The sequence below is a fragment of the Trichoplusia ni genome, chromosome 3 (assembly GCF_003590095.1).
Source record: "Trichoplusia ni isolate ovarian cell line Hi5 chromosome 3, tn1, whole genome shotgun sequence".
In the NCBI taxonomy this organism is placed as follows: Eukaryota; Metazoa; Arthropoda; class Insecta; order Lepidoptera; family Noctuidae; genus Trichoplusia; species Trichoplusia ni.
In genome coordinates, this window is record NC_039480.1 from 14040880 (window position 1) to 14067184 (window position 26305).

The following is a 26305-nucleotide window of genomic DNA, read 5'->3' on the forward strand; positions in this document are numbered from 1 at the left end:
GGTGATTTTATTTATACGTATTTCGTTAAGTTTGTAATTTTATAATATTATTTTGTTAGGAGTAAATAGTATCTAATCTGCAAAAATGAATCGAAAATTTGTAAATGTTATACTACTTGGATTTGGTTTTATGTTTGTCTTTACCGCATTTCAAACGATGGGAAATATAGAGGTAAGTGTTTTATATAGTAATTTTAAATATTTCTTTCACTTTCTTTTTACCTTGAAAATGTAATGGACTCTAAAGGGTTTACTTGGCTTAGCCTCGACGCTTTCGTCATGTAGGCACGCGATTTATTAATCACTGGTTATCTATTAAAGTGATCTTATTTTAATTAAACCTAAAAAAAAAATGTTCCATCTCCTAAACGCTTTGCTTTTACTTCTTTACTTACAACTTACACTATTATTTTAAAGAAATTTCTTGTGACCAACATCACAGTTGAACTCATTATTTCCTGGTTCACTCTTGTAGAAAGGATTCCACAAACACTTCAGTTGATCATTCCAAATGTCATAATTCAACCTTGATTAAACCATATATGTATACAGTGTGTTATTGATCTAAGAATTAAAAATATAATTATAATTATTGTTGATGTGTTGGTGATATGTTTTTTTTTTAATTTCTCTTGTAATAATTACACAAAGAAAATGTTACATAAATTATTTTCATTTTTTGCAATAAATTCATTTTCTATTATTGCTTCCAATTTTTAATTGCAACATAGGAAATAAATGTTGTTTATTTTCTGTATGTGCAAGTGATGTTGTTGTGTCAAAGTTTTGATGTATCATCCAAAAAGCCATTCAAATGTTACATAAAAGTAAGTTTTTAACAACACTTCACAGTTACTATTTAATAATATATTATGTTATTGTTTGCTTACAATATTAACAAAATATACTTGAGCTTTGAAAAAAAAAATACTAAATGTGTGCAAGTGGGTATATTTGTCAAAAAATGTAATTAATACATCCTAATGATATTAACATTTTCAGTTTTCTGTTGATTCAAAAAGTTTATATTTTAGGTAGACTGTTTTCCAGGTGTTACAATAATGTCTCTAGGGTGAAAATTCCAATCTCATAATAAAAACATTGTTTGTGTATACCACAGCAGTAACTTTAGCAATTACAACAATTACAATTACAAAAAAATGCTTTTTGCTTAATTTTCTGACTAGGTAAGGCATCAAAGTAATTATTATGAATGATTATGAATGATTCATAATAATTTGTCTTGAATCAAAAGGCCAGTCCAGAAGAGACACTGCATTTATTTACTCATTGTGAAAAACTACAGTGTCTGGACTTTAAAAGAGGTGTGACCCCTGAGTTTGTTTCGACATTTCTTCTCAGGGTAGCCAGCTAGGAAATGTCGACTCCAGCTAGCTCAAAAAAATGACATGTAAAAGGGATAATGTCTATCCTATTTGCAGAATAAATTATTTCATTTCATTTCAATCACATGGGATCATCAACCCCAGATTGCCACTAATAACACTGTACTATCATTGGCACAGTTAGAAATCTAACAATTGTGGGTAGGCAGTGTTTGGGCGGCCAACAATGGCGACACGATACGAATACCAATGTGTGGTGAACTTGATGTGGGTGTTCGTAGGCGTGTCAGATCGATATTCGCTGTAAAGCTTTTTAATGTGTAACGGCGAATGTAATGACTACTAATACCTGTACTGATACCGTTTTTCACCATCTGAACAATGAGATCATCAATACCCCAGTTAGGCTTGTTAGTAGTTTTATTTTACCTTGCCCGCCTTTTACCCTAACTCGCGACTAATGTTAGCCTTCATCAAATATTGTACTCTAAATTCCTAAAAAAGTTCTTTATAATTCGACGTGTAGTTTTAGACATTAGTACGTTCTAACAAAGGCTCGATAATTTTCCCGCTGCGCGTAGAAATTCTCGACTGTTATAATATAGATAGTTCATTGGTTTAAAATACTAAACTCAAGATCGCGTCCGAAACTAGTCGGGCTATCCCGATAATATGCGTGAGTAAACCGTTATTTAATAAATTCGGAAATCAATTTCTTTTTATGGATTCAGTGGCGTTATGATTTTTAAATTAAGCTTTTCGACAAAAGAACCGGGATTGTTTACCTTTTTAGGTACCCAAAGAAATAAAGTATACACTTAAACACTAGATTTCTGGGTTGTAACACTTAAAACGTAACTACAGAATATAAATTATCTCTCTTTAGTCTCCAGTCGTCCTGAAGTTCTGAACTTGTTACACAATTGCAGTACCTATATCAGAATGATGGATTATCAAAAGCGGCTTTAAACTCAATGTAGTAATGAAATTGTTACAAATCTCGGCATTCGCGTCCTTGTTTACGTTTGCGAATAACTTTGTTTTAATTATGATAACGTAAACAATTAAAAGAGTCTTATTTTTTGTTTATTGTACGTAGTTCATGTATCTTAATGGTTTATCTGTAAGTATAAAAACGAATGTCCGTATACTCTATATCAATCTGTACCTCTACCATGAGTTGCCATCGAAAACGTCAATGACGTTACTACAGTCGATAGCGTATAAACACGGATCGAATAGTTTACAATCGGACTCATACCATGAGTTTAAAAAACCTTGACGCGCTCGCTATCGAGAGCTCGATTGTTATTGTAGTATTCGTGTTGTCATACTTGTCATGTTGTCGAACGTGCCTAACTTCACGCCTAATGTAGTTGTTTCTTTCTAACGTTGCTTAAAAGACAGAGTAAGATATATATTCCCGAAAAAGCTTCAAATCTACATTAATAATTTCATGCAGGACTACGGTAAACTCGATCGAAATCTTATATGAATAACAAAACATAAAAAAATATTGATTTTGAGTCGACAACATATATCCGCAGATTTCGGATTATGGAGAATTTCGTTAAATTCCGATGGCAAAAAACAAACCGCTCAAGTCGCCATCTTTGCCGTTGAAGTTTCGCAAAGTGTTTTTTTTTTAAATTATGCGGTTGATGTAGATATACGAACTCTTTTGATATCACAAATAGATGGACACTTTTCTTCTTGCTCTTTTGGGTTTTAGTAATTTTTCATTATTAAATTGAAAGCGGTGTCGTGGGTACCTAGGAATGGTTATGTGGCGCAACTTTGGGGAGTACCTATGTCTTGCGATTGATCGCGATAGTTTTGTTGAATTGTTTCATATACCGATAAACTGTGCATCTATTGAAACTAATATTATAAATACGAAAATTTCTCTGTCTGTCTGTCTCGCTTTCACGCCAATCCTACTGAACCGATTGTATTGAATTTGAGAGATAGCCTGATGGAAACGGGGACCACCGAACGCTATAAACTGAAGTCCACGTGGACGGAGTCCTGGGCTACAGCTAGCGTTTGAATAATCCTAATAATTTTAAACTTCATAGAGCATAAAATATTCAGTATATTTTAATATAATTTAATATTACTTAATGAACTGGGTTCGGGTGGAGCCCTCAGTGAACACTGACTTATTTCCAGCGTTTCCTTAATAATGAATCTATGTGTGTATGTTTCATTGTAAAAAAGTGACAGCGTGTATTCAATGTAAATTAACTTTTAACTAGTGCTACTTGATTTTAAATACTCTCTTGCCGACATGATTCTCACAAGAAATACTCAAAACTAAACAATTACTATAAACCGAATACCGTTTCACACCTTGTTTAGCAAGTGAGTTACTTAACTACAATCGTAATGGTATTTGTCGATACCATCTGTCCAATTTGTGACTCATGGTACCGTTTTCTTAGAGAAACCACCGCAAAACGTTACGCGCTCGCTACTCGCTGTCGAAGACGTTTTGAATGTTTCGATAGGTTTTATTTGTCAACTCATACTACCGATTTTAGTTTGTCAAGTGACCGCTAGGGGCGCTGTACATTTTGTCATAGATATTTTTTACGCAGACGCTAGCGAGCCCGGTCTCTCAAAACTCATGGTAGAGGTACTGGACTCTATACTGCCTAAGCCAATGATTTTGATGAAATTTTAGTGGGGTCATTTAACCAAGTCGTTGAATGGCTATATTGGCTATGTGCTGCGAGACGTGACACGTCGGTAAGATTAAGTCAGTAACAATCTGGCACTACCTGTCCGCTTCTTCACTCAGGAGGAGGGTTTCTCTTTGGGGGAGAACGGAAGACGAAAGGAATCCATGAAGATTTCTCCACTTAAGAAATTAGGGAAATTTTAACGATGCTCCCTCTGTATTTGCACAGTGTACTAGCATTGTATGAACTCGTGGTCGTTAATTATCTTAATTTCAGAGCACTACATAACAAGATAAATAAGAAAAATGTGAAACAAAATGTCAATTTGAAGGTAAAATTGCTAGCCTCAATTCTTGTCTCCTAGTTCCATAATTTTGCAATAACAACAACTTTGCTCTCAATTGTAGTGTACTTGTTACTATCATGGGCGATAGAACTGTATGTTAATAGCGTCGGTCCGATATCAGCAAAACCTTTAATCACGCAGTCGTCCTTACAACGCATATTGTGGACGGATGCTCTTGTGACGATACCATACATAGCGGCTGTTATTTCATAATACGTTGAGTAACAGATAAAAACACATTATTTAATTTAATTTATGGTCTTTAGGGCGCACAACATTGATATCTCGGACGTTAATAACGCCCTGACATTATCCGTTTTATACAGCGTACAGCGGTCGTAAGATACCTTTTATGTTTGTTTTACGTAACGTTGTGATTGAGATTGTCGTTCGAGATTCGCTATGGGCCGGTATTGTGTAAGCGGCTATACTAGTCTCCTATACATTAAATCCGGAAATAAACCTAGCTATATAAATTGCCAAATAATTGCCTAGTTACGTTGATGAAGAATAGCATCATTAACACCTATAGAATATAAGCCCTTGACATCGAATCTTGTTGACCTAAGACTACCGAAATTGGTTCTATCTCGCATTGAGTTACAAATGAAGACAAGTGTGGGCAGAATCCTTGTTTCACGTATAATATGAGCATGTGGACATGAAAATAATTTACCTTCTCAGCTGACCCAATTACTATTAAGATACTGTCAAATAGGATTACCGATAAAGGTTGATAGACTCGATGATATCTCTGAGTATTGTTATCCTAAAATACAGTTTCTTAACACCGACAATGCAATTGAAATACACGGGATTTTCAGATGATATTACATATCTGATATTTCATAGATATGTAAATAAAATGTCCCCCTGCCGATTTGAATTGTCTTGTCGTTTTTATTGATATACAAAATGTTTTGTTACTACTCATATAGTCTAACTAAAACTGCGATTATTTACCGTTTCAAATTGTTATGAGTTCTGTGCACGGTAAATTATATTGTTTAAAACAATACAATACGTCACATCACATCCTATACTGCAGAAAGTTTTCGATCTGTTAGTAATTACGTAAATTTTTGTCACGGCTTGTGCCCAGTAATTACTGAGTTCCCCTTATTTTCACAGTTGCGCTTGACTGACATTTAGCAATAAATCTTTAATTATTTCAAGTATTCGAGTTTGTATCATACTTCTAGAATATTGTCCTATGTGTACATGCTCTTACGGTACTTATATTGTTATCAATGAATTATAATTTATGAATCTAGGTTGATGCACGATCGGTTGAAGCCTGTCGGGCGAAAGGCAGTGTTCATGGTAAATTATATCAAAGCTTGTCACTCCGGTAACGATATTATGTTGTAGATTGACTCGATTTGCTGTAGTGCTGTCTATATTGAACGTCGATCAAATAAAAATTTCATTGAACGAAGAATAAACGAATATTAAAATGTTGTGGCCTACGAAACATATTGGTTTGGGATTTTTATGGTCGCGAAATAGAAAATTTGTATTCAAATTTGATTGTATCAACGACGTTTACTTGTACATATTTAGACACGTTTTGTTTAATAAAATTCTTCTGAATTTACTTCCTAATTTAATTATCACTTAAACATAATGTGTCCCCATAATCATAACTTCAAACTTTAATCACTTTCTGTCATTTCCCCCTCACTAAGATGATAGTTTGAACCTCAAGGAGCTTAACATAAACTTAAATGTACATATATTCTAACGCAATTGACTGCCTTTTAAGAGTATATAAGTGGATGTTTATCTGTTTGTCTATATTCGATAAATTCAAGGATTCATTCAATTTAGGTCAGTTAGATCTGTTAGTGAGATATTTATTTTCAAGGGTCTTTTCAATGATGCTCGCTTTCAGATAATTCGGGAGGTTAAAAGTGACGTAGCAGTGATTGCAATTGTCCGATAAACGTTCGCTTTTTCCCGAGAATCGTTGGAGGAATTTGAAACTGCAAAAAAGGGCAGTCAATAAACTTCATATGGTCAAATTGTTTTTTTTTTTCGTCTCAAAAAGGTTTGGTTACTTATGCAGTAATAAGAAGTTATTTTTAGTAAAATTTTGCATCATAAAATTTTTGTTTTGCGTTAAAATTTTGGCGTTCAACGACCTCGTTCTGTAGATAACAAGTTTTTGGCGACGAGTTTGTAAGGTTTCCGGAATATGTGTTCCTTTAGGATTCCCATGTTATTTTGAAACATAATACCGTTAAATGCCTTACGAAAAATATCAATTTGCAATTTCCTTCAAAGTTCTTTGTGGAAAAGCGCTAAACGTTACTGGTTCAATAATAAATGCATCCTCGATGTTTATTTTCTTAGAGTTGCAAGCGTATTTTTAAACATAATAAAGTTATTTCGAGTAAGTTATCTATGCTTATAAATTTCGCATAAAATCGACAGTTCATAAATATTTTATATTACCTGTACAGGTCAAATGTTTATTGGTTTTACGAAATTTATAAAATCGCATTCACTCCATATAAAGGCGCGTTGCCCATTTTTATGAACATCCTTGTGGAATATCCAAATGCATAATGATGTATGAATTTGGTTTATCGACACTTAAAATGAAAATTTAAGAAATCGAATGCTTTAATGCAAGTCAATTGCGTCATTAGTTTATTAACTTCTTTGTATATATTTGACAATCTGGTTGATTTTATTTTCAAAACAAACAGTTTTAACATCCTACGCTTTTGATTTCGAAACTTGATCATATGGATGCAGATTTTGGCAGAAGCAAGATCGTAAACAAAAATACGGTTTAGTTTCTTAAATTAAGCGAAAGAAAGTTTGTTTTTGTGAATTTATTTTGGAAAGACCCAAAAAAACATCCATTTACATGCAGATGCATATTATATGAAATACAGCTGTTCAATTTCTAAATATTTACCGAAGTATTACAGTATCATTTGTTATCAATTGTGGAAAGAAACGCGAGATTTTGCAACGTCAAGTACTGCGATCGTTCTTGATCTTTTGACTATGCGAATCTGTTTCAAGGTTTTGATAAGATCCGTATTATTGTATAAATTATTTAGAGTTTATCAATATGAGATGATACATTGATTTGTTTGTGACAAGTTAAAGGTCATTACGAATGGATTAGCGAAGTATAACATCATATTCTGTTAGTGTTAGGATGACTTTTTATTTATGACTCTTTGAGAACTTGTTTCAGGACATAAAATTGGTACGATTATTTTGATATGGGTTTCATTAAACCCTAATCATCTTTCATGATTGCCTATAATGCCTATTAAGTTAAGATGTCGCCGACGTCATCATGCCATAAACTTGACATACTTAATTAAGTTAACGGGGATATAAAGTCCTGTAGACTTTGTGATAAGTTGCTTACCTATTAGTCTTCTTATTACGAATTACTTAACACATTTTTTATGCAATCGCACGCTGTCGTACAAATTGTCCCCCAAACAATAATTTTCTACGTGTCAGCTTACATGTATATTTTAATAGGAACCGCGCTTTAATTTATTTAATTGTTGTGTGGGGTTTCAAAAACTTCAAGTTACATGCACAAGGAATCCCAAATATAGGACACACATTCTTGGATCACACGAATGTTTGTTCTGTACGTCGATTTTAGCCATATGTCTAAACCACTTGGCCATTGGTACAGTCCAAATTTCGTCATTCATAGTTTTTCTTATATGGCTTGTCCACAGAAAACAGTGCTTGACAGTATATCTCACGATGACCCGTCGTTCACTGGCGATGGCTACACATCGCTGGCCATCATCTACGCGACTCTGGCGATCTGCAACTGGATGGCCCCCTCCATCATCACGATAACTGGGCCCAGAGGGGCCATGTTTGTTGGAGGCCTAACATACTTGTGAGTAAATACTTTTTTTATAATATTGTTTAAAATATGTCTGATTATGGTAAAGCTTGTTGGAAATAGGAATGTGGACGATAATATGATGATAATTGAGCTAGAAGACTGGTTGGAGGACTTGTCATATTGGGCAAAGTAGCGCAGAGCATGCGCGAGGGATCCCGTGTCTCCGGCTCAGACAGTTGTTGCCCGGGGTGTTTTTAGTCGGAGGGAGTCCGACATGTATTTTTAGATAAGATTTAAGTTTTTGCTGCAGTAAAGAACGCACAGAAGAATGCACAGAAGAGAAAAGAGTTAGTTAGCTTGACATAAATACTAGATAGAAACACATATCGTGTATTCCTTATGAACGCTTGCTAATTTTATTAGTTCCAATTTAATGACTGTAGAGAAATTTTTCTGCAGACTCGACTAGATTCTTATATTCTAATTTACATACTAAAGAGTTTTAATAGGTATTATAGACTAACAAATTTAATATTAATGACTTATACGAAACGGCTTTAAAAAAAATCGAAACTAAGTTATTTCGTTCTAGCTTTAAAAAGAGTTTTTATTGTAGGATTAATTAAGTTCTTTTCACGCAGTAACATTAAAAACGATTATAATACAGTAAAGGTTTTATATTCTTCAACTAGAAACTTTCTCCGTTCTAAACAACTATGTTTAGTACTTCCTGGAAAAGTAACTAACACTAGACTTTATTTCGAAACGCAACGGGTTACCAGCGATATGCCACAACTACGCCAGTCTTTATATAACCCAAGTTAACTCACGAATGTAATATCACTTATACAACCTTTTCGTACTAAGCGTAAGAGCTGCCAATATCAATCATTTATCAATGTATAGGTTTGAGTTAATGAGGTTTTTAGATCATAGATGTGCAATTGAGCATACATACTATTCTTATTAGGAGTATGTAAGCTAACCTTATGTAATATATAAGCAAAGTTTTAAAATAACGAGGATTTCGAAATTAATTTTAACAAAGGTCAAACGGACGAAGCTTATAAAATAAAGGACTACATTTCATAGATATTTTTGTTCCATTTGAATGTTATTGTGTTACTGACTTTTTTGGTATTGCTGTTGATCATGGGTCCGCCCGCTATAAATCGAAAATTATACATACGGGAACATAAAATCGAGATAGAAATTGTCCTATGTGTGAATCAAGGTTACAAACTGTCGCACCAAGTTGCATCTAAATCCGTTCAGTGTTTTTTGCGTGAATGAGAAACAAACATCCTGGATACATCAATACATAAAAAAAACTTTATACTATTAGTAGTAGATTCACGCGGACGTAATAACTTTACTCTAAGTAGAGCACTCAACGTTACATGATACCACACCGAGTGCTTGCGAATTAATTAAATTATTAAGTAATTTACGTCTATGCGTTAATTAGTAGTATTCATACGCATTCATTGCGTACGTTAAAGCGAATGTGAAACCAAACAAGTCTAGTTCTACATCCAGTTTCAATCTTCCGTCGCTTTCAGGGCACTAACTCTATGTTTTATTAAGTTTTTGAGGTAAAATTGTCTATTATACAACTTCATTGAGTGTTCATTCATCATTTGCAAGTTGTTCATGTGTGCGGTTATAGCAATTTTCTTTGGTTCAACTCTCTCTCGTCGTGAGCAATATGCGATTAGACCTAGTTAAACGATCATTTGTTTTTAATCCATCTGCCAACACGATTTGTCTCCCTCTATTTCTTTTTCCAATGATTCCAATGAATCAATGTTTCTTGAATGTTTTTCATAACTCCTTCAAATATAAATGAAACTGAAAATGTTATTAATAGCCTCCAAATTCTTATTTTTGTTATGCCCGACAGGGCCCACAATGCTCCAAAACTAATGTATCTTGTGTACCTACCACCTAAGTTCACATTGTGGAATGCAATAAACGTATTGAGTATTGAGTATATTTCTTAACTGGTCAGGAATTAAAAGCGCGTCAGATAAGATCTAGTCCATGTCAAAAATACAAACAGGCTGTTAAGAAAAACAAGAAAGAAACATTATTTTAATTAGTAAACAGAAACGTGTAGTTATGAGTACAAGCACTCAGATAATTTGTACACATTTCAATTGTCTTTTTTGTGTGTTCTCTTCATTATTTTGAAATGAGTTAGCTTGTATTTTGTTGATGGCTTAGTAAATTTAAACACACACACCGTTTACGTTATTAATGTTGTAACATAATTAAGAGTAAAGATACATTATAATAAATAAATAAATAAATAAATAAATAAATATTCCACAACTTTCACACAACGCCGTCTAGTCTCAAACTAAGCAGAGCTTGTATTATGAGTACTAGACAACTGATAAACATACTTATATATTTCTAAATACATACATAATATAGATAAATTACACCCAGACACAGAACAAATGATCGTGCTCATCACACATTCATTTGTCCTGGGTGGGAATCGAACCCACGACCTCCGGTATAGCAGTCAGGGTCACTAACCACTAGACCAACAGGCCAGTCATACATTACAGTACATTATAATAACAATATCATCCTTGCCTTTTCCCAACTATTTTTGGGTCGACTTCCAGTCTTACCGAATACAGTTAGGTGTCAGTGTTTTACAAGGCCTATGAAGACCTCACTTATTTTCATTATAGCCGGGATCCACAATACATTTTGCCTTTCAAAACACAGAAGAACTCATCAGCTTAACCTGTGATCGATCCACTTGTGCAGTTCTAGCTTAGCCATTACAAAAACATCATACCCTACTTCTCCTTATCTAAATTTATGCTAAAAATGGAAATCTCCACTTTCACCACACATTTACAATATCCGCGGATTAGTATTATCACTGCTGAAGACATTGTTTCTATGTATCAGTGCTTACATGTATAGTGAAAGTGAGCTAAAGAAAAATCATCGTACAAGATATAAGATACAAGCCATAGTAACTGGAATTCACGCATCACAAGCAAGGTTTTTTTTTGGTCCGGCTTCCCTTCTAAGAAAATTCACCCTTCGCCACTGATCACTGCGAATGTTACGAGCTCTTGAACAGAGAATCGAGAATCTTGCTTTAGAAGCAAATGTATTCTGATTGGATTCACAATTGCGTGTTATTGTCTACTTCGGTTTGAATACTCCAATAACATCTCATGTATAGTTTCTAATGACTAGTGCGCCTGTACGTCTCGTTAATATGGCCTTGTAGTTAGCTAATGTAAGTGTCTTCTTGGATTAGCTACTAAAACGTATTGAAAAAGAACAGTAAAAACTTAATAAGGAAAACACATGGTAACGACTCTTACATTGCGAAAATATGATAAGAGTATTTTTTTTTCAATATGTTTTAATTCTTTACGCTGGGACGGCTTAAACATTTTTGATTTATGGATTTAGCTGCTTTTGCACCTGTAACAGTCAAACAACTCGGGAACAGCAAGTTTGAATTTAAAGGAGTCTGCCCACTACACCGTTCCATAACATGACCGTGCTATGAACGTGTTAGGCAAAAAAATATTCTCTATACTAGCTGTTGCCCGCGACTTCGTCCCCGTGGGTAGAAGATATAAGTTATGATTTATACCTGCCCTGTTTTTTTCACATTTTTCATTGTATCTTCGCTCCTATTAGTCGCAGCGTAATGGTTTATAACCGAAAGCCTTCCTCGATGAATGGTCTATTCAACACAAAAAGAATTTTTCAATTTGGACCAGTAGTTCCTGAGATTAGCGCGTTCAAACAAACAAACAAACAAACTCTTCAGCTTTATATATTAGTATAGATTAAAAAGGCGACGATGCTGGTCGGTAATGGCATGGTTGCATACTTTTTAATACAGAAAATATTTTTTTGCATAAGTTACCTATACGACGAGAGTTCGATCCTTATCTACGGATTGGACTCTATCAGATTACGTGTCTAAAAAACTTAACAAAGTCTTGAAAAACAAAAACAAAAATCATCGATAATTATAATAAATGCCCGCTATGTTATGCTACGTATACGTAATGCTAAAACTATACTATTTGTTCTTAAGTATAAGGAGTGTGTTGTATTCATTATGCGGTTGCTTTACTAGTGTGAAACTACCATAAGCTGCTGATTGGTGTTGACTGGTATAGCTACCGTTATGCTGAGTTGTCTTTTGAATAATAAATAACACACGATTCGGTTATCGCACGCTTGTAATTACCAAAACCATTTTTAAAAGATCTGGTGAAAATAATCTGGTGGTCTCAGACAAATGATTTTGATTGAGAAACATCAAAATATGGTTAATTGAGAAAATGTATTGAAAAGGTTCTTTTTAATTATCTATAATTTGGTTTGAATCTTTTTCACATAAATAATTAACAAAACCAATGAGAAACGTTTGCTTTAAAATGTGTTGTTTAATTCTTGTAAATCCCTTTTTTGATCCTCATAGTCATGACCCTAACTTTTTGATTTGGCACAAGATATGCATTTATTTTGCTACTCATGATACTTCACCCTTTAGTCTCAATAGAAATTCCTTTGTTTTTCATATTAAAAAAAAAAACGTATATTAAACCCCAGTTCGTAGTTTTATTTATTTTGAGTTGTCTTTATAAAACATTCGAACATACTTGCACGTTGTAATTTATTATCATGTTGCTTATGACATTTGCAAAGCATAGAAGATAAAAATACAAAGTATTTGAAAGAATTGTGATGCCTTGACGTCGTAGAGTTGAAGTACCCGGGGCAATAAACTACTGACAAGAAAACAATAATATAGACAGACAGATAGCTCATATTTTCATATTTAGACAATAGAGAATGTAAAGTCAGCAACAAACGCCTATAAACACTATCGGATTACCAAGACTCCCAAGTACCATCAAAATAACTCGGTACCTCTTGGGACTGGGACACAAGTAAACAAATTTTGTGAATGTTTTGGACATGTTTAGTAGTTCGTAAATATGCGATTGTTGTTCGACTTTTGTATACACATGCCGTTAGTGATAGGTTGATGACGTCCACATGACAATACATTCATAAAATGTGACATTGACAACGCCTCTATTTCAAACCAATAAGGTTTCATATCGTTATTCGCTGTTTACTTGTTATCATTGACATGAAATAGAACGCAATAGCATTTGCGGGACATTCCAATACCGAGCTATTTTTATTGGTTTGTAAAATGACAGCTACAATTAGAAAAAGAAAGGTGTGATAATAACTTTACTTTGGTGATCAGTGGGTCTGCTCACTGCTGCCACCTTTTAAAGCAACTTACAGTTGATCTATTGCTGTTTTAAAGAAAGATGTCAATCTACGTCGTGTAGTTACGCTTTGCCGCTTCCAAACTCTAATAATCTGGACATCAAAGCAGCTGTTGGCGTGGCGGCAAGCCCCCAAGTTTCCGATATCGCTGGCGTGCATTCTTTAGTTGGTATATCGAAATATTTTTACTCAAGAACCTTCACTAGACTAGATCACGCCCCCTCAAGGTCAGTCGTCGACTTTATTGCATAGTTTCAACTTACCTTTCATTTATTAAACAAAATATTTATACAACAATAGAACGCGATTTTAATTTAAATCCAAATTATTATTAGTCACGAGGTATTTCGAATGCTTTTGTTTTAGGTTCGATTCAATTTTAAACTAGCCTATTTTGTGCATAAGTAAAACTTTATTAAACGTTATAAGAATTTAATAGGCATAACTAATTTACCTAGGATTGAATTAAATATAAATTAAATACTTCAATTTTAAAATGAGATCATAATAATGTAATTTGGAACACTTGTGTGTAACCATTTGAAGGTAACTAGAGTAATTAGGCTACATACGCTACGCTAACCGTATTTGTATAAACAAATATTGATACTAGGTACAAATTATAATAGGTCGTTCGAATACTAACTTGTGCTTACTGCCGAGAGTATTGACATTCAAATCGCGTTAATAACTTTTGAACTTTACCTTGAGAGGCGGGGCGGGCGAGTATGTTGAATGCTACCGTGTAACCACCCAAAACTGCGATATATGTATGTCCATTCTTATCTTACTTCTGAACTTACTGTTGATATGAGGATAAGTAATAATAGATTGAATTTTGAATACTACGTTGGTTTAATGTATACCGAATAAAACTTCGTTTGTAATTATTCATGAAACAGTCCGATTCCTGCTCCTATTCCTCAATTAGTAGGCCTTGCAATTCGAATGCACGAGATCCATTTTCGATCACCGATACACCAATGTGTACCATCTTAGTTATTCCAATATACACCTGACAAACTGTGGAAAACTGTGAAGGAAAACTCTCCAAATACTGAAAAATGCAATCACCAACCCGAGGTGAGGTAGTGTAGTGATTAATGCTCAAACCTTCCCTATATGGGAGGAAGTCTGTCCTCAAAAATAGGACATCTATAGGCGGGTAATGCTCGTATTACTGTACAAAACAAAATTCACGTGCACTTAAATTGTATGAGATTTTACTTTACGACGCGACGTCTAATACCAAGTTAACCAACATTAAATGCTTTGTTTCGAAACTCGATGCCTATCGGTCAAGGAATTTAAACCTGTGCTATTACAGGTTACATACAACATTCATTTAGTTGTAAATATGTTAGTGTGTAACACGATAAACATGTCGATTTATATTTTATAGAGCTGCATAGCGTTCTATGAGCTTGGTAGTAGCTTGCTGGTTAGACAGCGGTTGGACGAGGCACAAAAATGCTAGCCATTGCCTTGATAAAACGCTCTACCATTTTCTAAATAACTGTTGATAAAAGTACGTTAAAATTACAGAATAATTAAGAAACTATACCCAACGCTTACTATACTTATGTTCCTAAGAGGAGAGAGGACAAACATTCCTCTTTCCCTGTTTTAACCCAAAGTGGGTTACTTTGCCAAAATATCTGGAGTATTGATGCTTAAGCTCTTGTTATTGTAAATAGTTATTACGTTGCTTGCATTTGGGAGCGGCTAACATTAAAGTTCCAGAAATACATGTTTAAATTATTATTATGACAACTTGACCTATTGAGCTATTGTTGCAATTAATATGAATTCGATTTGTGTAAACTTAACCATCAACATACTAACTAACTATTAAAAATAGATAGTTCTAAAAAAAGGAATACAATATTGACATCTGCTGATCAACAAATCTTTAAAATCAGTCTAGCCGTTTAGGAGAACTGTAGAAACATACACACAGTAGAATTATATATCCAAGATAATTTTAGTCGTCGTTAGGTAAAGGCGAGAGATGATCGAATGCCTTAAAACCTTGCTGTTAAAACTACAATATTATAAGACTGCAAATTAATTTAAAAAAATCTATTGGCTTAGTAGTCCGACCGAATTGCTTATATTTTTAGTTTTAATATAAAGCAGAGGAAGGTTAATAGTATTATATTGCTTTTAGAGCAACTTTTTAGCAGCTTTCGATTTTTGAGTACCATTTGGGGTAGAGATTTAGAGAGTCATCCGATTAGCATAATTGTGTGATTCACTTTGACTTAGTATTACTTAAGGAGTTATTGGAATACTTTGCCACATTCACCTAAATGCCTCGAAGATAAGTCGTGTAAAAGAGTAAATAACATCACTTCAATTACTATTAATATGTAGCTAAACAGTAAACAGTTTAGCAATACATTTGCGATTTTCTCGAACACCTGCTTAAATAATAGCAATGTTTATGTAAACTTTTACTTTGCATATGCGGTGGTTATAAATATCGTATGTGTCGACCACACGTTAGAAATTTGAAATCCACACCACACACTTCGATCTAACAAGTAATATATTTTTAGTTTATTGTTGAAGATTCGAGAATTGCATCATATCAATTATAATAACTATGTGTATAAAATAGTTAATACAACATAATTGATGATTGATTCACAATAATCGTTTGTAGAGCGAAACAAATGAGCGACTGGAAGTTGAAAAAAAGAGAATCAATTAAAATCAACTTGTAGCGTATCAATTAAATTCCTGGTCTATTCATGAATCGGTAAAAACGACTTACGTTCCAATTGCACGAGGTGTCAGCACTGTCACTCATATTCTTTAGATGATCTGTGTGTGCCATTTTATAGTGCTTTCTTCGAGAAATGCGATGGATATGTTTATAACGAAAATATTTTTTGAAGATGGCTATATTTGAAGGTATTTACGTGGTATTATCATGATCCAGGTTATTAAGAATGGGATGAAAACAATGATATTAAGAAACCCAATTTGCTCTCGCTGAACGCAGCATGGATAATAAGATTTCCTGAAAAGATGCTCTTAAGAGGCCCGACACTCTAAGTTAAATGGTATTTTCTGAGGAGCAACCTCCACTTTATAAAATAAGAAGTGTTAGAAGCTCACTACACATTGTAGAACGGGTTCTCTCTTGACTCTCTTCCATAAGATTTAAGAGGTGATCTCTTGTGTCAGGGATGTCTTGGTATCTGCAAACAAGTTCGATATTACCTAAAACCCGATTAGATCCGGAGTTGGCGGTCACCGGGTTGCGCTCAATAAGTAATACAACTTACGTAACTGATACTCGTTTGTTAGGTGTAGAACTGTAGACTAGCACTGTATAGTTAGCAACGAAAGTCGATGAACAACGTAGATAAATGAAATGCCCAAAATGTCGTTACTTTATAGGCAATCTACATTCATTTGCTGTAATAATGGTGTTCAGTGAGATTTCAGAAGAATGTTTGTATTTAAGCTTCTTAGTTTCCTGCTCCAATAGCCAGACATAATTGATTGTTTTACATGATAACATCTTGTCTTACTTGTAAATCATATGGCGTTCATAGACTTTTGTTTCTGTCTGTACAACAGTACATTGCTTGAAGCATCTGGACATTATGTTTTGTAACTCACAAACACTTATTGCATAACAAATCATTTGTTAGCGGCACACTGTGAACCATCTCTTAAAGTTCACACTTGCTTGGCATTTTGCCAAAGTTCAACTTGACCACAATTGCTGTCGTCAATCTCTAGATTTTACTACGTAAGGCTTGTCAAATTCGATTCGCTAAACTTACGTGAACTGTCGCTAAATAACAGCTGCTTCTTGTTTTTTTTTTGTTGATGACTAAAAGGCTTGTGCATTTTACTTACATAATCTATCTGCTTGTTAACACTATAATACTGGTCTGAAAAAGAGGTCGATCTCCTTGTGAGTATAAACTTGGCACAAATTAGATATTGGTGTCGTATAATAAATGAGGTAGACCAAATGACATTTAAGATAAGAATTCGTAGTTCATCGCTAATTGATTCAGCAACCTTAATAAATATGAACTTTACCATGAATCTGTAGGCTCCATGACATAATTAGGGATACATTAAATAATTAGAATTAAGTTCGTAGGTTATTAATCACATAACACATATCAAATAAGCACATCGATATTTATTTCTTTAGATCTTTACACATTCAGCTTTATTTCGCGAATTCAACTGGTTCAATGGTAGCTGTGACCAGAATTACAGGCGGATAAAAAGTAGCCTTGTATAATCCAGGGGTCGTTACTACGTCTATTCTGCATTTAAAATAACAGTGTGAGACGGTGATTAGACTACTAAACTTGATCCAGAAAACTGTCGTACACGTCTCTAATCCCTTGAGTAATAAGCGAAAGTCCTTCCTATGAGTAACCAGTGGAATTCTATTGCAGGTTCTTCATAGTGACTTTCTTGTTCCCCCGCACGTGGCTGCTGTACGTGGCGAGCGTGCTGATCGGCGCGGGCGCAGCCGCCATATGGACCGGTCAAGGCAACTACCTCACGCTCAACAGTGATGCCGATACGATATCCAGGAATTCCGGTGTCTTCTGGGCGATGTTGCAGTGCAGGTAACTTCCTTATAGCTCTATTAGATGTAGGACCTATTGTTTAGTTGTGCTTGAGTGGAATATTTATGATCTAGTTTGTTTTTTTGCGGCCCCGGGAAACGATTCAATCGTTTGGTAGTAAATAGCAATTTATGTTGATTTGAATGAGTAAATGCAAGAAAATAGGTTTAAATCACGTTTTCAATTAATTTTACAATTGCATTAATCTATTTGATACAGCAGCTATTATTAAAAAATGTATAACTTTTGTTAGTATTTAAATTAGTCAATTAAAACAAGTTGGCTTTCAAATTTAACTAGTATTAAGTTAGCATATTTTAGCAGGCCGATGTAAATTGATTACTTTCTCTTTGCAGCATGTTTTTCGGCAATCTTTTCGTGTTCATAAAGTTCCAAGGCAAGACGCAAATTGACGCGGAAACGCGAAATGTGGTGTTCGGCGCTCTGACCGGCGTTTGCGCCGTTGGCCTAGTGTTCCTTATGATCCTCCGGCCAGCTAAACGCTTACCCACGCTTGAAGATGCCAAGGTAAACTGCACCTTGTAACACTGACATAATGTTTAGTTTAACTAAACCATGGCCGACGAGCTACTCAATAAGAATCTTTTGATGCACCTTTATTAGTTAATGTTTGTCATTCAAATAGTACCTAGTACTACGTTCTTCTTCATTAATATAACATGAAAAAAGGGCCAAGTTATTAAACTCCCTTGATCGGTTTTGTTCATTCAACGTAGTTATTTTTATGAGGCAGTTTTATTGAGGGCAAACAGGAAGTGGATGCCGGTAAACTGATGGTCAGCGAAATTAATTGTTGACCACCGGTTCTATCTGCTGAGCTTTTCCGTAACGATGTAAAAACAAGGCGCCACGTTGAGACGCGTCATTAAAGTATTGCAAACTGACATTTAAGTTTATCTAGCAAAAAGGCAATAGATGGTAATTGTAATGGTACACACATATTGCTAGTTATATTTGCATAAATTTCTTCTAGGAAACCTTATATCATTTTTTTTTAGTAAGTTCATCCCTAAAGGCAAGAATGGTTTAAAATATATCTTACTGACCGTGTTGTTTCTGCTCTTTTAGCGAGTTATGAATAAAATTAAAATGTGAGAATTTATAACTTTTACCTCTACTTTCAGGGAGATATCGTGACGCATGATGTGCAAGAAGGTCCTATGGAAGCCTTCAAGGGCGCCTTAAGGCTTTTCTGCACACGGGATATGCTTCTACTGAGCGTCACGTTCATTTATACTGGTAAGTAAATACAACTAGGTAAACTTTGAAAGAAAATGAAACCCAAAAAAATGCATACTTAGATGAGGAACTGCAAAATATGAATTTACTATTTATTTACTAATGATTCTTCAACGATAGTTTATTAGGTCCGTGAATTGGAAATGATAAGATTCGACTTTTATTGTAGTTTCTCGTCGTAGAAATAATAGCTAAAAATGCAGGCAAAAGAGCTCATTTGACATTTTGTGAGTATATAGAAGTGTAGAAGTGAGTTTTGTATGACATATAAATAACTATGAATTATAGAATAAACGACTGCAACCACAAGTACCTATAAAACAAAGTGTCGTAGACAACAATTCCAAGTATTCAATCAACTTAGTCTCTAAATGTAAATAAAAACTAAAAGTTATCGTGTAGTAAAATACCACTTGAATGTTTTTCCAGGCATCTGGGATCATTGACTGACGGTTACGTCAGCTATCCTCCTTGAATACTAACGATATGACAAAGAGAGTAGAACGTGTTGTCTGATAACCTCTTATTCAATATTTTTCTACTAAACCTCTTTGCACGTAAAATGGAACATAAATACTTATTATTAACGCGGTTTATGTCGAAATATTAAAAAGAAAACAAATGATTGTGAGTCTTTGTAATCTAACACTCAGCGCTCAAGGTGATAAAAGTGCTGTTACGTCTAAGTGCCTTTCGAAATACGATTATAGCACTTCTAGTAAGTCACCAAGGTGGCAGACAAGTGGGGCCATCAAGATTAGGGAATTTTTCTATTCATTATCTAAACTATATCAATGAATTACTCGTCGCATTAGTTTGATTGATAGACGCTTCAGTTTGATACTACAAATAATTAAGTGATGAATCTACTTGAGAACATACAATATAGAACAACCTCCTTGGTAATTGACATGTGAATGATGCCGTATTGAGAGCAGAGTCCTTGTTAGGGCTGCGGGCTAAAGCCGATACACGAAAGAACTCTGACTCACACTGCAAAATATCTATCCAAAGTTTTCTTTTGAAAGTATAGAGTTTTAAATTGTCTGGGTAAACTAAACATACCATATGGTATGGTCAGCAACAGAAATCTGATAAAACTCAAACTTTCAAAGTAAATTCTGAGTTACAGTTGTGCTATGAGGCAAATAGTTTTGATACCCAGTTTAGTGACATATGCTACCTTTATGTCAACATATCACCATGTGTATAAATCTATGTCACAATTTAACGTGCCTTCCGTAGCACGGAAGAACTTGTTGTTATACATATACATAGATAGTTATCCATTGACGGACCGACCGTAGCTTGACCTATGCTCAACTTGTGAAGCTTAGCCAAGAGATCTCCTGAAAAAAAATACGTGTGGCAGTCGGGGACTGCCGCGGTAAAGCTATTGCATAAATACTTATACACTTATATACTTTCCCACAAACAGCTGATTATGTATTCGTCCGATTTCGGAGCAGCTCGTCTCGATTCGGGCGAGTTCCGTAAAGTCGTACAATACGTCTAATCGCATGACACACAGCGCCGTGTCGAAGACTGCCGAACTGACACGACGTTAGACGATGCACGGCCTTCAAGCAACACCTCCGTGTCCGTCGGAGTGGAGAGCGTGAGGTTTTTTCGTTACGGAATTTCTGGGTTTAGTCCCCGCGCTCAAGGCCTGCGATAGAAGCTATGCAATAGCTTAATAATACATACGAAATAAATTAAGTAACCGGTGTTTGTGGTCATCTGTCACCTAGAAAAAGCTACATTTGTCTCAAAATATTTCCTAACCATTTGCCTCAAGGTAATATTAATAATAATGTTTTCAGGTGTTGAGTTGTCTTTCTTCAGCGGCGTGTACAGTCCCAGCATTGGTTTCACTCTGGGCATGGGCGACAACGCCAAGCAGCTGGTCGGCTTGTCTGGTGTCTTCATCGGTATGGGAGAAGTACTTGGTAAGTGACGTCAAAAAAGTAACGTAACGTAAACGTAATTGGTTTGTTCTCAAAGCAACAGACGGATCGACAGCAAAGTTGACTAAGCACAGTTCCTTTTTTCCGTAAGACGAACCTTAATCTCAACGTAAAGTATTGATTGGTAAATGGTAGACGTGACAAGCCAGTGACCAGTGTGACCACTGTTCATGACATGGATCGAGTTCGATCCCTGCATAGGAATAAAATTTGTGGTTAATATATCCGTTTCTGGAATTTGTAAATGCGAAATTGATTGCGTCACTTCAGTTATATTCAAAGGTATTTTACGAAAATATCGAGTTTATATTATCAGTGTCCTAAGTGCGCATTTTCGGTGCGTGATAAAAGCTTTCTTTTTAAACGCCCACGCATGTTTTGATGTCTGGCCTTTTGATCTGTCCCAATCTTATAGTTCTTTGACCTGTAACCATATTATTTTCTTACTTAAAAAATACTATCACTACTATTATCTCTTACTCGTCATAATTTTTAATTGCTTGCATGATGGAATAGTAAATAACAATGGAAAAAAGACTGAATTTTATTATTGTTTAAAAAATATTAAATCTTTAGATTAATTTATTATCTCATGAATGCAATGTCAGATCATGTATTGACAGAGTTCTTAAAAGCTTTTAATGTTATCATACGATAAATATTTAAGTTGATATCGCCTATTGTGTTGTGTTATTTCTTTATTGCATTGTCTAGTAACATAAGTATTAACTAGTAAATTAGCTAACCATTTAATAAATATTTTTACAGCAATGTTAATTAATAGCTTCAAATAAATCATCAGTTTACATTTAGGTAAAGCACAAATTAAAGTTTGATAAAAACTGGATGGTTCTGCCTGCTACAAAGGAAATTTTTCCAAAGCAGCATTGGGGATGGCATCCAATCAATTCTCCTGGTACCATTATAACTACTATCTATCACTATCTGACCACCACAACCTATTTTATCTGAAAACGCAGTGTCCCATATTACCTGAAAAGCGGAAACAACATGCCTTTGGCGTCTGTTGAGTACTATTACTTTATACTTTTGTGTTCCAGGCGGTGCTCTCTTCGGTATACTTGGAAGCAAAACGACTCGCTGGGGTCGCGATCCCATCGTCATAATGGGCTACATCATCCACCTCGGCAGTTTCTTCCTGATCTTCATCAACCTGCCGACAGTGGCGCCATTCGGTGACACTGAAGAGATCTCCTACATCACTCCATCGCCGCAGCTGGCCATGTTCTGCAGTTTCCTCTTAGGATTTGGAGATGCCTGCTTCAATACTCAGATCTACTCGATTCTTGGTGGCAACTACTCAGATAATAGTACTTCTGCCTTCGCGCTTTTCAAGTTTACCCAGGTAAGAATTAGTGGAATTATAATTGCTTTGTTTTTTTTTGTATCGTGATAGTACTTGTTTAGCAGTCGTTTCTAAATTGTGGATTAAGATAAAAGGTTACCTTAAAAAAAAAGTACATACCTAAATAAAAGGTACATACTTATAGTATAAGTAAGTTTAAAAAGTAAATTGTATTAAAAAATTTCGTCGTCATTCCCGTTAAGATTTTTATACTAAATAGAATAATGAACAGTTCTTAAGTAAAAAGTTTATTTATACCTTTCCTGAATAATTTATGTCGGAAAATATCTTTGTTGTCGAAGCATATAGATAACCTTACCAAGGAGGATAGTGTGTGATGAGTAACTTTTATTATTCCGATCGCATCGTATTAGACCTTCTTATCTATAAAATAGATTTCTATTTTTCCTTGATGTTTTGCAGTAAACGAACGATAGACAGCTAAGTACTTAGTAATTAATGACGCGATTGTTCTTTACAATGTGTAGCAACTTAATTGTAATTATTTGTCACGTTAAGTATGAAGGCTATGGTTTTTGCGGTGTATGTACTTTAATAAGCGTTGGAAATAATTAAATAGGGATGACGACAATTTTTTTTTGCAGTGTCCGTCTTGTAGTTTTTTGTATAATAATGGATACGTATTTTTTAATTTGTCCCGCAAACATAAATTGACCAAATTACAGTGAATGAAATTTACGCGTGACGTCACGATTGTGTATAAATTTTACCATATCGTAACGTCACAAGCCCCCTCTCCTAAACTTTAAAACAGTTAATCTTTGCCAATTCTAGTTTTTCTGTAAAAGGAAAAAATACGTGTCTAATACTTTTAAATTATCTAACTGAGGGACTAATGAGATTTTTTTGTTTTTATACCCAGTCGTCATCCCCATTGTTAACCTCCTTTGTTTTATATTTACCTACAGAACTATAAATAATTTTGCAGCGGATTGCCAAAATTGAGCTGCATTTGTGAGGTTTTTACAATTGATTATTTTTATTAGTATTTTCATTAAACACCATAAAGTCCCTTCATAGTTAACTGATTACATACTAACATAAAAGTTATTTTTCCAGTCCCTAGCCGCAGCGGCCTGCTTCTTCTACTCCTCGCGGGCTCTGCTATCGGTACAGCTGTCGGTGCTGGGCGTCCTGGCCACGGTGGGCACGGCCAGCTTCTGCCGCGTGGAGTGGGCGGCGCGCGCCCGCCAGAGGGCGCTCGACATCGACGACAAAGCAGAGACCACCACACACGCGCTCGCCGACAACGCTCTGCACTACGATTGAACTAATAACACGGCCTTTTAATGGTTTTAGATGAGAAAATGTTAAAATACTCACGATTTTATAAAGGTTGATCAGTACTAGAATGAGTTCCTCTTACAGCCGTTCAAGAGACACCTAGCAAATTTGACGTTGTGTCATTCCGTCATTGCCCTTGTCCAGCAGAATGTACAATCAAGTGGACATTTTAATTGTGTTTGGCTTTTGGTCCAGGAAGCGCAAGCGCGGTGATTGGACAACAGAATATTGATCAGCCTTTCAGAAGCCGTAGCTAAAGGTCTTAATTAAGGCTATGTTTGAGCCTAAGTCATAAAAGATTTGGTTCGGCATCATGACCTCGTATGATTAGTAGGCGTTGTGAGAGTATGACAACTATAATATATAGTTTGTTTGTAATGCCGCTGTTTTCACAATTGTTTTGTATATATTATATAGGCTTTAAATAGAAAACTGTTTAACGAATCTAAAACCTTTAAAATGTCAGTGTTTAATGGCAATTCCAAGCGGTCCTAAGAGACAAAAGTAAGATGTTTATTGTGTAAATAAGAGATTCATATTGTAAGGAAAATTAATTATTTTACTAAGATATTATTGTTACCATTAACAAATTTAAATTATGATAACGTAGTGTTCTTGTCGGAGCTTATCGACATGCATTTATATACGTTCTACCAACTGTCAGAAAACCGATGTTTTGAATTATAAAGTGCGCACGCGCAACGACGGTTATCTTAGTGTCGTACATACTTAGAAAAAAAAAGCGATTTAAAAAAATAATTTATTGATATTAGTCACATTCCTTGGTAATCGTAATAAAAGTATTAAAATATTTTATAGGACATTGGTGTAACTTTAAATTTATAGTCGTCCTATGTTATATCTTTTTAGACATTCTTCCAATACTGTCATTGTTCCAACGCTTTTAAAACATTTATTTACACATGTGAGAGCTTTCATCACTCATGGCATTTCAATAATATAGAATGTAGAAATCAAGCTTTAATTTAGGGAAGTGGATGTTGGTGAATATTCCATATGGGATGAAAGTTGCTCAGTGAATGAAACAGGGAATCAATCATTTATATTTATACATTTAAAAATAAAAGTGTCAATTTGATTTAAGTTTTTTTAGAACCTCGCATTTGTAATACAAAACTCGATCATTTATTTTTCTCGTAGATACGCATCTAGGTAGGGTATTATTTTTTTGCAACTATCTGTTAATTATGGCCTATGATAACATTCGGAATGAAACTCCACTCATCGAGTATTGTTTTGCTTGATCAATGATATTGCAAATCTCTTCGTGTATATGACGAATAAGGCGCAACAAGAGGGCCCAAGACATTTCATTACAAAAAATAACTAAAAATATAGGTGTATTGAAACGACATTCCTTTTCGACGCGTGGTGTTACTTTGACCTGTCTGTTCAATAGATAGGACCGATTATTTAATGTTAACATTCTGAGAAATGTAATTGTCTACGGACTCTGGTAGGCTCAGTTGTTGCCCTCCAAGACCTGGAGGTCAGCTGAGAGGCAGGCAGGACTGAGGATGCGCCATGTCTTGAAATAAGGCACACACTCGTATGAAATATGTGAAGGGTGAAAAATACCCCATTTAGATACTCAAATTTTGTTATTATGCAGTGTTGTTGTACTTTTTGTATCTGATGCTGTCACTTTGCACAATGTTGATTTTGTAAGTTGCCAATGACAGCGAAAAGCTCTGAAGTTTTAGGAGTTAATAAACTTCCATAATTGAACACTGTAGACTCAGGCATGTGATTAAAAATAATATTCAACTGTTGACAGGGCTATTCTAAATTTTGACTTTATTAATTTCATCCATTTATATATTTTGACGCGCTTATTCTCCAGGCAAAAGAACAGCTTTTATGGAAAATCTAGAATATTGCTACAGAATAGCCCTTTTTAAAGTGTGTCAGGTGTGAACGATGTGGTGCTCTATATGCTACTGTGTGTAGAATTTGTAAAAAATATTTTTGTATAGAAATTAATATATATATGTGTAGAAAAAAAATATCTATATTAGGACTTCTAGTCACAAAACTCGAGGTTTATAAATGGAAAATGAAAATGGAATTTTAAAACAAGTTTTTTATATTCAATGTTTAAGCAATCCTTGTATTTTTACCCCAATTTAATTTAGTTTTAAGCGTAATGAAGTACTTTTATTCAATTAACTTGTTATATTGCAACTAATTCAATATTTCTTAATGCTGTTAAGTATAACGAAAAATCAATAATTTCGGCA

The 26305-nt window shown here is 34.7% G+C and overlaps 1 protein-coding gene across 1 annotated transcript; it reads left to right on the forward strand.

Moving 5' to 3' along the window:
- On the forward strand, positions 1–26305 carry LOC113492026 (UNC93-like protein MFSD11). The gene is made up of 8 exons (XM_026869301.1): positions 1–172; positions 8102–8271; positions 17970–18146; positions 18503–18674; positions 19292–19406; positions 21230–21355; positions 22435–22739; positions 23820–26305. The coding sequence occupies exons 1-8, from the start codon at positions 86–88 to the stop codon at positions 24027–24029; spliced, it is 1362 nt and encodes a 453-aa protein (XP_026725102.1). The 5' UTR covers positions 1–85; the 3' UTR covers positions 24030–26305.

Excerpts from the sequence above, each read along its gene's own strand:
- LOC113492026 (XM_026869301.1), top strand. The coding sequence starts at position 86 with ATGAATCGAAAATTTGTAAATGTTATACTACTTGGATTTGGTTTTATG. Across the intron at positions 8,272-17,969 it reads GTTGGAGGCCTAACATACTT|GTTCTTCATAGTGACTTTCT; the intron begins GTGAGTAAATAC and ends ATTCTATTGCAG. Across the intron at positions 18,147-18,502 it reads TGGGCGATGTTGCAGTGCAG|CATGTTTTTCGGCAATCTTT; the intron begins GTAACTTCCTTA and ends TTCTCTTTGCAG.